Below are 15513 nucleotides of genomic sequence, written 5' to 3'. Positions count from 1 at the left end.
TCCACCTCTGCCCAGGCCAAAGTGTGGCCTCCCACCAAATTTTCCATCTTCCTGTTCATTCATTGAAGGACCCATGCCCAATTCTTGCCCCAGCCTCTTTCTAAAGGACACATCTTTCCTCTTTGAGCCCTTCCTGACACCCAGGTATGCTTTGACTTCAGGCGCTTAGCTTTCCCTTCTTCCCAAGTCAATGTGATCCTGGGTCCAGACAAGCCCAGAACCCCCCCAGATCTGCAGCTTGTGAGTTACTATCATTTCTGACTCTTAATGCTTTTGAACATAATTATGTAAATTATTAAAGTAATTTGAAATGATTGTATCAGGCATCAGGTTTTAAAAATCCAGATCTTAATGGAGCTTTGATAAGAGACTACCTCGTGTAAACTTTGTGTGTAAAGGGTCAGGTATTTTGAGCTTAAATTTCTGTTCCAACTCCTCAACTCTGCTGTTGTGGCATCAGAACAACCATAGAAAATATCTAAATGAAATGAATGGGCTTGTATTATAATGAAACTTTATTTACAAAAACACATGGTGGACTTAGTTTGCCGACCTCTGGCTTAGAACGATAGTCTTTATTTTAGTTTGTTATCTCTGTATTTTTCTCGGTTAAGGATTAAAAAGCCAGAGGAAATTGGTAACTGTAAATGAACTTAAGTCTTTTGGTTTTAGTGTAACTGTGAGTGCAATGGTGATTTGGGAATATACTTCTTTAAACCCCTGTTGGGAAGAATAGAAACCAGAAAGCTTTTGAGGGGTGACTGTGCTTGGCCAAAGCTTGTCATTGTTCAAAAAGTAGAACAGGCTGTCACTTAGAGTTGTATGGTGGCCTTTATGATCACTTGACCATAGTCACAGAAGGTTGCATCACTATATTGGGCATTATTCTGTTTTATAGGACCAGGTGCTTCTCTACTAAATGTAAGGAAAACAAACAACAAACACATAGGAAATGGTGTTTCTAAAATGTTGTGCTGAGTTGAGGTCACTGTAGTTCTTTCCAGAAAGCTGAAGCTTAAAATAGAGACATTTGAAAATGTTAAACTACAATCTTGTTTTCCTTTTCTCTATCCTCACAGGAAATAAAGAAGGAAATGAAGAAAGAGCCTCTCTCCAGCAAAGCTCCAGAAAAGCCCATGCACGAAGTGTCCAGTGGAAATGCTTTGCTGTCTTCTGAAACAATTCTAAGAACCAACAAGAGAGGTATGGCAAAGGAGAGAGAGCTCTCTCCCCACACACAAACCCAAACTGATAACTGCTGGGTGAACTGGATCAAATTTTGAATTGCTGGAAAATTGAATGGCATTGGTTTTTGTATACATTTTGGGTGCACACACACTCACACACGGCAAGTAACGATGCAATAACCATACTAAAGGAAACTAATGAAAAAAAATTTTACAGTGGTAAAGTAGACTAAATTTCTAAATTATAATTTTTCTAGGACTTTAGCTTTCTCTTTCACGTCTATTTTTATGGATGAAAGGTGACTTCAGAGAATGCTATGGTGCTGGCTAAGCTGAGCATGTCTGGCCATGCTATCTTCTTAATTTAAGAAGACTTCAGCAGGCTCTTTCTCTCTCTAACTGCTGGGCTCCCAAACACAGGCCTTGTCTCTCAGTTTAGGAGGCAGTACTTACAGAGATGCAGCTCATTCAGTCTTCTGAGTAACCAGAAAACCTTTCACCATCTTGTCTCCACCTTGGTGGATTTTTCAGGTATCAACTGGTTGGAGTTTTGTTTTCTCCCCTGTCCACCTTTTGTGACCTTGTTGTTTAAAATGGTAGGAGAGATTCTATAAGATGGCACAGATGATCTGACTCAATTTTATACTAAAATGGAAACTGATTTGCCTTAGCTTCTCCCATGCCCACCAGGCACACACTGATCACACCTGAGGTAGCTTAACTTTCAGAGGCAGCCTTTTCAGGGGCTTATTACTTCCTTAAAGAGAAATATAGACCTGGTCAAAAAGCAGGAGCCAGAAATGTATTAGCAAAGGGTTCCATTAAAAAGAAAAAAGAAGGCAAGTTTACATAACCATGGGCAAGAACAGCTAATCTTTAATCACATTTAGACGTTGTAAGACTTTCTCCAATAAACTGTCCATTGATGATAGTGCCTGAGACCTCAGCTTTGTGGCTCTCTTCCTTCCTGCTTCTTCCTCTACCTACCCTCTCCAGCTGCCCTGGGTTACATTTCCTTTTTTGAATTATTCAGATGAAATATTGGCTGGCGGCCCATGCTGGTTAGCAGCTATAGGATTTTTTTTCTTTCCTTTTTTTTTTTAAAAACCCATCCTGCCAATGGAGATTTCCCATTTTAAGAATTTGGGCTGTCTAGCTCTAAAACTTTAGCCATAGCTCGGAGCCCATCCTGCGTCTGGCAAGTAGGTTCCAGAACACCTGAGGCCTGTGCCCGTTGGACTTGGACAGCTGGAGTTCAGTGTGGGTTTGCACCCCCGAACCTCCCTTGCTCACCTGAGCCCCTCCCATTCTCCTGATACTGCTTGGGTCGGTGGGCTGAGGGATTGCATACACAGAGATCAATGGCAAGGCCTTTCCAGCCAGCTCTGCTTTTGTAAAGTAAATAAGATAATTCAGGTAATTCATTAATTTAACAAGATAAGGAATTAATTAAGGAACTAAGGTAATTATCCAGATGAATTTGATAAAATTACCTGAGAACTTTTAAATCAATGAAAGAAGCAAACTTTTCAGATAATTGTCTCTTTACAACAAAAACACGACCTTTGAAGTACCCTACAGAATTTTTCATAAACCAGAAAAGGGAATTTAAAGAACTGGCTTACTGACTTTAATATTCCCTTTTTAAACCTCCACCTGATTATGACCAACTTTTTATTACTCCTAGGTATTCTATATAATGAATCTGTCATTGACTCTGAGACCTTAGCACATGGGGGCGTCCTATAAATATGAAACACATAAGAAACCATCTTCATTCTATCCCAGGCTTCATACTGACCCCCAGGTCACCTGGGCCAAGCATAAATTTCCAGTTGAAGGGAAGAATTGTGTACCAGGATCAGGGCTGTCTTTGGCCCTGCCCCCACTCATCAAAGCTAACAGTATCCTACTACTCCTTATAATAAACAGGGAGCTGGATTGATTGGCCTTGTCAGGCCAGATAAATAGTTCATTGTGCTGAGCTCAAAAGCTACATTTTTTCCCACCCCAAATTAATGAAAAACCACTTTTTCCCTTTAAAACAAGAATCAGAGGCTAAATCTGTGGGATGATTCTAGTTACTTGTAAACACTTCCATCAGGCTAATTTTTTCAAGTTTTACGAGTTAGCATAAATGACCAAAGTCTCCTCCTTCCCTTTGTTTCCATCAAGCTTTGTCCCTAGAAATCTCTTGGATGTTTTTGTCCTTTGCTGCAGTTATGGAAGGAAGTTGCCTTCAGAGTGTAGTAATAGGCTACTTGGATTCACTAACTTGGGAGTTTTTCTTATAGTATATGAGTCCACCTTGTGGTTCAGCCTTGGACCCTGTGTGAATTTGACAGAATTAACACAGATTCTTTTTCTTCATCTTTATCAAATGTGAGATGATTGTTTACTTTATATGGGCTATATCATTTGATACAGGCTTAGCAATGGTTTAATAAAGATTGAAGTCTATTTCTATGGAAAGTCTGAAATTGAACCATTTTATTGAGTCCCGAACTTGAGACAGACTGAGCTGAAGAAATATTGTGTCCAGAAGTTTTTGCATTGGGGACGTGCCTCACTTTGCAGCAGGGGCAAATGGGTTGCAGTATCTCATGGTGTGGGACGAGCTCACTGCCCCCGCACCAAGGCACCTGCAGAAGGTCAAAAGATACTCTGCATTTGATGGGAGCTATTCATAGCCTTGAGAAAAGGCCAGGACCATGGAAACATGAGTTTGGGGACCGATTAGTTTCAGTTTTCAGCTTTAACCTTTGCAAAGCTCTACAGAGTTGATTTAGGGAGGTACTGGAATGACTCCCCGGGCTTTTTATTTTAGTAAAAGATGTGACTGAAATTGAGAGAGAGAGAGCAAGCAAGTGAGCAAACAGATCATCCCATTGTCCTGGCAACCATCAGCTATATATTCCAGGTATTAGCACTATTAAGGACAGTTGTATCTGCTCTCACCCTTGGCCACTTCTCTGGGCTTTACCTGAGTCACAGTGAGGGAGCTTCCTGGTTAAAATAAACCTTCCCCAAGGCCTGAGAGGTCATTTTTATGTAAACTTGAAGCATGGATGGTGTATATCCTAAAGTTATCCCAGACTCCAGAATATTAACAAATTACAGTCAGAAAATCTAAAAACTTTTCTTGGAGCAAAACGTCATTCTCATGAACCAGAAAGAAAAAGATTGTTTGTTTCCTTCTGAGAACGATTTATTCTTTTGCTTCTTCCATCATAGAACCCATATAGGAAAGTGGTGGGCCCTCCTAAATTTTAACATTACTACATGGAAGTTTATTTTTTAAAGACACTCACACCTTGAGTTTAAAACCATAGCTGAACAGAATGGATACTTTAACAGTTAACAGCAAATACAATAAATATATCCTTGAAAATGAGCAAGGAGGGTTTTGTTCATTTGAATGTGGACTCTTCTACTTGAAGTAGAATATAATTAAAAATCTTTTGCCTTCACCCTTATAAGTGTTTCTCATCGAGGTTTATCCATGTGATTGGTTAAATGTCCAGCCTGGAATCAGTGCCCCGCTAGCCCCTGTGAGGGTCAGCTTCTGTTTCAGGGTTCTTATTTCCCAGTTTTTGTACTGTTAGCAGCCTCATGGGGAGGCTGCCTCTCTCTGAACCCCTCCTGCTGCCTGTAATTTTGGACATTGTTCTTTACTCACTTTGGGATGGATACTAACAGACATCCCCTAACACGTGTTTCCTGTGTGCCTACTGTGGTCCTGGCCCCATGCTTTGTGCTGGGACAGAGAGAAAGACTAGAAAAATACCAGCGGGTCCTGCCAGTAACCAGTTCCAGTCTGTTGTGTCACTTGAAAAATGTTAAGAAAGTGCTGCACGTTTCTTGTATCTTTTTTTCTGGCACAGTGGGGATATATCTCTTATTTACTTCTGTCATTCTGAATGTGAAGCCACTCCGCATGTTTCTGGTTGGCTTTATATGTCCTTGTTTCTATTTCCAGTTTATCATGAATTCAGTGTTTGGTAAGTCTCTATTGTATTTTGCACATTTATTATTCTTTGCTATTATTATTATTGTTATGCTCTCCTGATATACAATGTATTCTATAATCATCTTTTTAAGTCGCTCTGCTACTTTGGCATCTGCCTTCCAAAAGATAAACTGCTTTTACCATCTTTATTTAAGGTTTGTTATGCATTTGCATTTTACTGCCCCTTCCGGAGATTAATACAGAAAGATCTGAAGGTTTAAAGGATGTTATGTAACAGGTATAGTGCTGATGCTATGAGATAAGATTCAAGATGTGATGCGGGAGGGTTGCTATCCAAGTTGGTAATGTGGCTATGACTTTGAAGCACACGACTGTTTGAAGCTCATTTCTTGTATATTTAGTCCTTCAGACAGGTTTAATTCAAAAGTGTTCTTTGCCAGAGGGACCAGCAGCTGCTCTGCCTCTGGTGACACACTGTTGCTTTAAAAGTTAGTGCATAAATTCTCCAGAATTCATTTTATGTGTGGATTGGGGCTACATACACGCCCCTCAGTGTGACATGGACCCAGTGTTTGCCTCACAGAAGGTCTCTCCATTTTGGTCTGCTGCCTGTAGCTGTCAGAAGAAGTGCACCTTCTGTTTATGTTTCTTCTTCTCAGTTTCAGCACTTTTCATTCTAATCCCTAAACACATTTGGCCATAGTGACCTCCCTCCCGTGACTATACGAAAGGGGAATGTTTGTTCAAGCTTTCATTTCTTGAGCATTTACTTAGCAACTTTGAATAATATCCTTGAGGTATCCATTGGCTTGTTCGTCAGAACGTGAGTGAGTGTGTGCGTGTGTACGTAAATGTGCACATTCTTATGTGGAACTCTTGTGTTGGCTCAGAGGCATGGATCGATTGGCTGTGGGTTCTTTGTTTGAAATGAAACTGTAAACAAAGGATGGAACAAGTGTGTCCTTAATAAAGAAAATGTCAGCTACTTTGGTTTTCTAGTCCCTGTTGTTTGAGGTAGATGTGAGATCTGGGGATTTGTTTCTAGAAGCAAGACTTTTTTCCTTTCAAATTTCTTTTTGGAGAAACAAATATGAGTTACCTCCAGTTAACTAGGAATCAGAAAATGGGGGGCATTGAGTCAGATTTTTCTTCAAGTTTCCAAATCATCTGTCCGTTTTACCTAAATTGCTGGCTTTTAGTGAGGGTTAAGAGAAGGCATTACTATTGTGTGGAAGCTCTTGGCTGTCACTTCACCCATGGGAAGATAAAAATAAAGCTGGCCACCTGGCAATGAATGTAGATGAATATCATATATAGTCATGCAGTAATATAGATGTCTGTATGAATGTAATATATATGTCTGTCTGATTATGTCTGTATATGCATTTATGGTCTTTTCTTTTGCCCCGATGGACCTTCATTCTTGAAAGTTTGAGAGTAAAGGTTCCGTGGAGTGGTCTAATGCAGTAACTGGTCCCTGGCTGCATTTCTGACATGTTATATTAGGAGCCCATGTTGGGACCAGTAATTGCTGTTAGAGTATGTTGCTCTTGTCCATTTTCTCATCTGAGTAGTACTGCCTACTGAGCCTAGGGTTAGTGATGAAAAGAGTGGAAAGAAATCATTCTAGAAGGATGTTGCTGTCATATTTTTTCTATAATTTTTAATGTGTGAGTCATTGACAAAATTATTTTTAGAATTTTTCTTCTATTATATTTATCTCCTTTTTATCTCTGTGCCTGGGGAATAAAGTATTAACAGTGGAGTCATGAGTGTCCCGTGGAACAATCAATGGTTGAGACTTCAACCCAAGTCTTTCCAGAGGACCCTCCCTGAAGTGGTTTTGTGGTGGTGGCTCCACCTGGTGGCTCTCCTAGGAATCTCCTCCTCCTCCCTACCTTTTCTTTCTCCCAGGGAAAGTCTTGTGCAGGATGCCTTTGGTTCCTCTGATTTAGTGTTCTCAGTCTGTGCAATTCCATCTCAGATCCATGGCTTCTCATATTATACACATGTTCTCTTTGGCTCCTTTCCTTTCTCTTCTAATATTTACTCATTGAACTCATAGAATCTGTTTCTCTGTCCTTGTTCCATCTCTTATACCCCTACTGACCAGGATAATTGCTGATAAGCATTAAAAAAAAGGGGGGTTCCTGTAGGCAAGACTCTAGGTATAGATACTAATTTGAACACAATAAAGAATTACACTAAAATCCATGTGGGTAAGCCATGGTCTCCACCTTCATAGCTCCAAGTACTCGTAATTGCTGCTTCACTTCTTGTTGAACCCAGTTTTACTCAGAGGAGTACTATTTTATTACTGATGTTTTCTTCAGTTGTCAGCAGGTAGTGAAATAAAAAGCCAACTGAGTTTGCTGGCTTCATTATCATTTGTCAGCTCTCTACAGGAAGTCCCTTCCTGTTTGGGAAGGGGCTGCCCCTCTACACTCCTCTGGATATACCACTGAGCATAAGTGTTCTTGATAAAGAAATCTGTTTCTTCTTTAATTTTATTGTTTTAATTTTTTTACTTGATGACATTGCAGATGTGCCTTGTTTTAGCTACATTGTGGGTTAGTCTGGGAACTTAATCACCACTTACGACTTTGTTTCTATGGGAAAAAGCATTTGGAGTTCTAAACACTGTGCATAGTGCATAACCACTTGTAAATCTCACTTGATTTTTTTTATTTTGTATTTTATATTGCTGGCATAAAGCCTTAGGTACCTTTTAAAAGTCAGAGAGTCTATGTAAGTGGGAATGACTGAAGTTGTCTCATGTTATAGGGAAGTTTATGAGTCACATGGTGCAGAATGCTGGAATTGTATAAGCTTTATGCAACATACCAGGGTCTAAGGACAGTGTTGGGTTCAGCCGCATTGCACCATTGTATACAGTGCTTATTTTCACAAGTCCTGAGTTGAACCTTGGTGTGCTCAAGTTTATATTTATAAGGCATGTTGTAAAAGAGGTTGGTGTTGTATGTTTCCATGTACTAGAGAAGAGCCCATGCAAATAAGCTTGAATAGAAAGCACACCAGCATTTCCCAGCACGTATTATGCAGATTTGTAGCCCTATAAACTATTCTCAAATGGGGAATGAAGAGAGAGATAAGGAGATAAAGAGAGAAAGTTGGCTGTCAGGACAAATAACTTTCGCCTCAGCTATGCATGTGCTAAGATCCTCTTAGAGACTGATAAACATATTATAATTTTGCAGGCTCTCAGATGTCCTATATAAGGAAACCTGCTTCTCTTTGACCACTGAAACACATTTTACTGGGGACTAGTTAGGATTCTACTTTGAGGTGTGCTGGGCTTTAAAATGCAAAGCAAGGACTATCTAAGCATGTCTCAGATCATCTTCAGATTCTACCTTGGACAGGTTATGTTAGAATGAGTGAGTGCAGATGGTGATGCTGGCACTGAAAGTAATGACTGATGTTACTTCTCAAACCCATGGCTGTGAGTAAACAAGTTAGATGATGCTACGAGAACATTCCCGAAATCTAAAATTTGAAAGCTATTCTTTTTGGTTGGTTTTCAAGTGACAAGCTGAAAATTTTTTCTCTTGATCATTTTTTTGCGTCCTCATATCTAAGACTGTCTCAGAGCCAATGAACTAAGAGGCCAGGTCTACCCGGGACTTGAGTCAGGATGGAACTTGTGCCAGGATGGAACTTGTGCATCCAGTGGTGAATTTTATAATGGTGACTGAACAGTGGTCCCCCATAGTCGAAACATTTCCATTGTCTTTTCTATCCACTTTAGTAGAAATATAGGGAATCTTAGCTTTTCTTGACTCTATTAAAACCTGATTGGACATGAAGAGCTTTGTTCATTCTTTCCTACTCCTTGTGAAAGATGTGGGCATTCTGAGTTCAGATAATGAACCCACCTATAGGACCATGAGAATAAGCCATGTAGCCTGCAGTTTCAGAGTTGTAGAATCATAGAATTCCTGAGGTGGCTGAGGTCCCTGTTAGTGGCCTAGGATTTGGCCTGATTCAGGGACCCATTTGTCAACATGCCAGGCAAGAGAACATGGAGTCTCTGCTCAGCAGACCTGAAAGGACACCCCTCTGATCTGGGGGGGCTGTCCTTTGCTGAGGCCCACATGGGCTCCTCCTTTCCAAAGGGAGCTTGTTCTCAAAAGAGAGCTGATAGGTTAACTGAAAGTAGTTCATTGGAGGTCTTGTTTTGGGACAGCAGCTGTCCTCACTTGTAGAGAAAGCCCTGGAAAGGGGACCTTTTCTTCAGAAGCTTCCTCATTCTCTTTTAATTACACAGATTGATCGTATTGGTCTGTCATCACAGCTTGGTCCCCCGATGCCATCTGCAGCTGCAGTTCAGTCTTTGGACTTGTGGTTTTTTGTGCTTGTAAGGCTCTGGGACTGCTAGGCCCTGAACGGTGAGGACATTTCATGGCCTGTCTTCCTAAGCCATGGTCAGACTGACAGCGGGCCCAGCTGCAATGCTGGGTGGACCACCCTTTTGTCTGCAACTAGAAAGGGAAGGAAAAGACAGCTCGAAGGTTCCCCTGGGTGCGTGTATGTGTGCAGGTGGCGGGGGAAGTGCATTCCAGGGGGACTGGACTTCTTGTTCTGTTTATGTTTCTCTGAAGACCTCAATAAGCTCAGTGACAGCAGGGTCTTGTTGCAGAAAGAATGGCTGGGGGCAGAGTCCAGAACCCCTTTCGCTATACCCCAGAGTTTCTGTGGGACTTTGGGCAAGTCTCATACTCTGTTTTCTAATCTGTAAAATAAAGAGAGGCTACTCTTGCTAATTCCCTTAGGGAAATTATAAGGATAAAAATTAGGAAAGAGAAGTTTGGGGGCACTGAATATAGTAGTAGTTGTTATTAAACGTGAAAAACTGCTAGTAGGGCCCCAGAGTGTTGGGATGAAATTATTGATGTATGGAAAATACTAATAAAGTGTCCATGAAGGGGCCAGTGATCAGATGCACACAGAGCACTCTCTAGTTTAGACTATATGGCAGGCCATAAAAGAACTCTTAATAATTTTAAAAGGATTAAAATCATGCAAAGTATATTCTCCAACCACAGTGGAATGAAATTAGAAATTAACAACAGAAAGACATGTGGGAAATTCACAAATGTGTGGAAATTAAACAACACACTCCTAAATAACCAATGAGTCAAAGAAGAATCCACAAGGGAATTTTCAAATACTTCAAAATGAGTAAAAATGAAAATACAACATTCAAAAATTTATTTCAGGCAGCTAAAGCAGTGCTTAGAGTGAAATTTATAGCTGTAAATGGTTATATTCACAAAGAAAACATCGCAAATGAATACCTTATTTTTCCAGCTTTTTTGAGCTATATATAACATTGTGTAAGTTTAAGGTGTGCAACATAATGATTTGATATACATACATATTGTGAAATGCTTGTCTCAGTAAGGTTAGTTTTACTTCCTTCACCTCTTAATTACATTTTTTTGTGTGTAGTGGTGAGAACATGTAAGATTTGTCTTTCTGTGGCTTACTTCACTTAGCATAATGCCCTCAAGGTTCATTCAAATTGTCCTTATTTTTTATGGCTGTATAATATACCTCAGTTTGCACATCCACACCTGTGTTTGTATCACTTTTAAAAATCCATTGTTCCATCAATGTACACATAGGGCATTTCCATGTCTTGGCCATTGTGAATAATGCTGCAGTGGACATCAGGGTGCAGATATCTCTTCAGTTCAGTTCATTTCAGTTGCTCAGTCATGTCCGACTCTTTGTGACTGCATGAACCGCAGCACGCCAGGCCCCCCTGTCCATCACCAACTCCCGGAGTTTACCCAAACTCATTTCCATTGAGTCGGTGATGCCATCTAACCTTCTCATCCTCTGTCATCCCCTTTTCCTCCTGCCTTTGATCTTTCCCAACATCAGGGTCTTTTCCAATGAGTCAGCTCTTCGCATCAGGTGGCCAAAATACTGGAGTTTCAGCTTTAACATCAGTCCTTCCAATTAACACCCAGGACCGATTTCCCTTAGGATGGACTGGTTGGATCTCCTTGCAGTCTAAGGGACTCTCAAGAGTCTCTCCAACACCACAGTTCAAAAGCATCAATTCTTCTGTGCTCAACTTTCTTTATAGTCCAACTCTCACATCCATACATGACCACTGGAAAAACCATAGCCTTGACCAGACGGACCTTTGTTGGCAAAGTAATGTCTCTGCTTTTTAATATGCTGTCTAGCAAGGAGATCCAACCAGTCCATTCTAAAGGAGATCAATCCTGGGTGTTCATTGGAAGGACTGATGCTAAAGCTGAAACTCCAATACTTTGGCCACCTCATGCGACGAGTTGACTCACTGGAAAAGACTCTGATGCTGGGAGGGATTGGGGGCAGGAGGAGAAGGGGACGACCGAGAATGAGATGGCTGGATGGCATCACCAACATGATGGACATGAGTTTGAGTGAACTCCAGGAGTTGGTGATGGACAGGGAGGCCTGGCGTGCTGTGATTCATGGGGTCACAAAGAGTTGGACACGACTGAATGACTGAACTGAACTGAGGAATAAGTGTCTTTTAATTTCATGGCCACAATCACCATCTGCAGTGATTTTGGAGCCCCCCAAAATAAAGTCTGACACTGTTTCCACTGTTTCCCCATCTATTTCCCATGAAGTGATGGGACCAGATGCCATGATCTTAGTTTTCTGAATGTTGAGCTTTAAGCCAACTTTTTCCTCTCCTCTTTCACTTTCATCAAGAGGTTCTTTAGTTCTTTGCTTTCTGCCATAAGGGTGGTGTCATCTGCGTATCTGAGGTTATTGATATTTCTCCTGGAAATCTTGATTGCAGCTTGTGCTTCATCCAGCCCGCTGTTTCTCATGATTACTCTGCATATAAGTTAAATAAGCAGGGTGACAATATATAGCCTTGACGTACTCCTTTTCCTATTTGGAACCAGTCTCTTAGAGGTAGTGATTTAATTTTCCTTTGAAATAGAAACTAGAAGTGGGATTGTCAATAACCTAACTTTTTACCCCAAGAAATGAGAAAAAGGAGGGTAAACTAAATTCAAAGCAAGTGGAAAAAAGGACATAATAAAGCTCAGAGTGGAAATAAATGAATGAGACTAGAAAAACAATACAGAAAATAATTGAAACCAGAAGTTGGATCTTTGAAATGGTCAACAAAATTGATAAAGTTTAGCTACAGTGATCAAGAAAAAAGAAAGAAGACTTAAACTACTAATATGAAGAAGTCAAAAAGGGACATCACTGTTCATCTTAGAGAAATTAAAATAATTATAAGGGAATACTGTGAATAACTTAGACACTGCTGGTTGGACTATAAAATGCTACCCCTGCTTTGGAAAACAGTGTAGCATTTCCAGAATATTTTAAGTGTGGTTGCCATATGACAACAGCATAGCACACCCAAGGAAAACCACACACAAATATGTACACAAATGTTCATAGTAACATTGTTCCTAATAGCCAAAAATTGGAAACAACCCAGATGCCCATCAACTGATACATGAATGAACAAAATGTGGTTTAATCTCTACAGTGAAATATTATTTGGCAATAAAAAGCATGAAGTACTGATACATACTGCAACATGAATGAGCCTTGAAAACACTGCTAAATGTAGGAAGCCAGATATGAAAGATCACATATTGTATGATTCCATTTATATGTATGTCCAGAATAGACACATCCCTATAGACAGAAGGTAGGTTAGTGTTTGCCCAGAGCTGGGTATGGGAACGGAAAGTGACTGCTAATGGGCATGAGATTTCTTTTTGGGGTGACAGAAATGTTCTAAAATTAGACTGTTGTGGTTACATAATTCTGTAAATACATAAAACCCATCAGACTGCGCACTTAAAATGAGTGAATTTTATGGTAAGCAAATTATATCTCAGTGAAACTATTGAAAAAAAATTACCCCATAAATTCATGTTAAAATGCATCACCTGACTGTCTTTCTGTCTGTCTTTCTGGTTCTCTTTTCCATCCTCTGCCACTACCCCGTCCCAGCTGAGGGACAAGATGTGTCATTCCATTTATTCAGGTCTTTACAAATTATATATTTCTCAGTGAACCTTTATTTTTTCCTCATTCAATCAGTTGCCTAGGAGATAGTGAGTCTGAGGGATCAAAAAGACACTGTTTTGCTAGAGGTGACCTAAATATTAGATAATCGATTTGAGAAGGGTAGAGAACTGACTGTGGCATTCTGTTGTTCATTTCTTGAGGGGAAAAAAGATAAGTTTCCCTGTAAATCAAAAGCCAGACCTCTTATTTTCTAAATTCAGTGCTTCATAGACAGAGCGTTTGCTGGAAAGGAAATCCGTTTATGGTTCCAGCTTTTCTTGCCATTGTCAGTAACTCTCTGTTGGCTATTTTAGCTCCTAAATCTTCATCTGCAGTGCTGATGATTTCTTTAGGAAAGATTCTTAGATGTGTCATCACCAGACAAAAGCATGTATATATTTGGGGAGATTTTAAGTTGTTATCAAATCGATTATTGGAAGGCTTACAGCCAACTTCCACCACCACCAGAAGTGGGGAGAGTGTTTATTAGTGTTTTTAGCTGGAATTTCTTTGATTAATAGAGTACTTCAACCTTTTTTCCCCTCTGTTGTTTGTTGTGTTCTTGGCTCTTATATTGAGATCTGTATACAATTTTTCTTACTGATTAGTATATTATTACTTTGTCATTCACAGCAGACTGTGCTTCCTGGTTTGTGGGCTTTTCGTTTTGTTTACAGTTGGTTTTGATGTACAAAAATAGTACATTTGTATGTGGATTTGCATATTGATGTTTCCTTTGGAGATTTTTCTGAATAAATTCTCACCTAATTTTTCTTCTTTATACAAGCTTTGGTTTTTAACTTCCAATTTTTAATTGATAAGGAATTTTGATGTAGAGTATGAGATTGGTGTGCAAATTGATTTTTACGTTGCAAGAGCCACTTTGCCAGGACCACTTATTGAATAATCTAGCCCCCCATTCATTTGTGATACCTCATTTATCATTTAAATTTTTTTGGACTTTCAGTTCTCTACCGTTAATTTGTCTAACCATTCTTGCATCAATATTGTTAACTGTTGGGGCTTTAGAACATTTGAATATATGATATGGCTTTTGTACTTCCTGTTATCACTCTTCATTTTCAAATACATTTTAGCCACTCTCACTTGTCCATTGTAAAATCATGTCATCAAGTTAAAAATTCCATTGGTATTTGGATTTGAATTACATTAAATTGTATGTCAGTTTAGAAAGAATTGACCTTTGCTCGACTTTGTTAAAAAATTTTGTATTGTATTATATAAACTGCCTTTATATACAGGTGCTTATATATATTCTTATATACATAAGTGAAACTGGTTTCTCCCCCTCACCTCTTCACCCCAAACATCACAGGGGTCCAGCTGTGGCAAATATATCACTACATTAAAACATATATCCCCTTCTGAATTCTAAATTGTAGTGATCCACTAACATAGGATAGTACTCTGTTCATGCAAGTTATAGTTTTATCTATGCTGTCTTGCTTACCCCTTTTTCCTACATAGATTTTGGTTATTGTTGGCTTTTGTAAATAGGATCGCTTCCCCTTCATATTATTTTTCTTATTGCCAGTCTGCAGAAGAATTTAACTTTTGAATGTTTCTGTCATAATAGCCATTTGTGGAATACTCTTGCTAATTATTGATGAAAATGTTCCTCTTTGATATAGGAGAAATGCTAATACTTATTAAAAGGTGGATGGGTAGAAATTATACAGTTTTATATTTGAATAAATGACATTTTTTAAAAGCTTGTTAACTTTTTTCAGTAAGATTATTTCCTCTCATTAGCTTTAGTTTTATTTTTAAAAATTTTATTGATACATAGTTGATTTAAAAATCCCTTGACTTTGACAGAGCTTTACAGTTTACATAGAGACATACTGAAAGACTCATTCACTTCTTAGAATAACACTGTGAAAGGTGGTGAGAGAAACATCATTTTCAGTCTATTTTAAATATAAAGAAACTGAGGTGGGGAGAGGTGAGAAATGACTTGCCCAACACACCGATAAAGGTAGACACAGAAGGTCTCTTGCTGCCTTCATCTCACAAAAATATATGCAGTAATACAAATGATAGTGCCAGAAAAGCCTTAGTGGGTGGCGATCTTTAATGATTACTGTTGGACACTTGTGAACTGCATTTCCTGCTGTTAGTACACTTATATTCTTCTTTGTGTGTGTGTCTATTTCAATTTTGGTTTCCTTTATTAGACTGTAAACTCCTTGAAGGAAGAAGCCATATTGTATTCGTGTTGGAATCAACTTTAAATATTGGATGGAAATACACTTGACC

General features: G+C 39.3%; 1 protein-coding gene across 3 annotated transcripts in view; it reads left to right on the top strand.

Moving 5' to 3' along the window:
* The window catches only part of SH3KBP1 (SH3 domain containing kinase binding protein 1), a 342133-nt gene that overhangs the window by 129008 nt on the left and 197612 nt on the right, over positions 1-15513 (top strand). For all 3 annotated transcript variants that reach the window (XM_055438217.2, XM_055438216.2, XM_055438219.2), the window contains one exon: positions 1080-1203. In XM_055438217.2, coding sequence (XP_055294192.1) covers positions 1080-1203 — 124 coding nt within the window. The remainder of the gene's footprint in view (positions 1-1079; positions 1204-15513) is intronic.

The sequence above is a fragment of the Moschus berezovskii genome, chromosome X, assembly GCF_049115385.1.
Source record: "Moschus berezovskii isolate FMDL1 chromosome X, NW_MosBer_1.0, whole genome shotgun sequence".
In the NCBI taxonomy this organism is placed as follows: Eukaryota; Metazoa; Chordata; class Mammalia; order Artiodactyla; family Moschidae; genus Moschus; species Moschus berezovskii.
The sequence above is the reverse complement of the archived record's forward strand: the minus strand, read 5'-3'. Positions and strand labels throughout refer to the sequence as shown.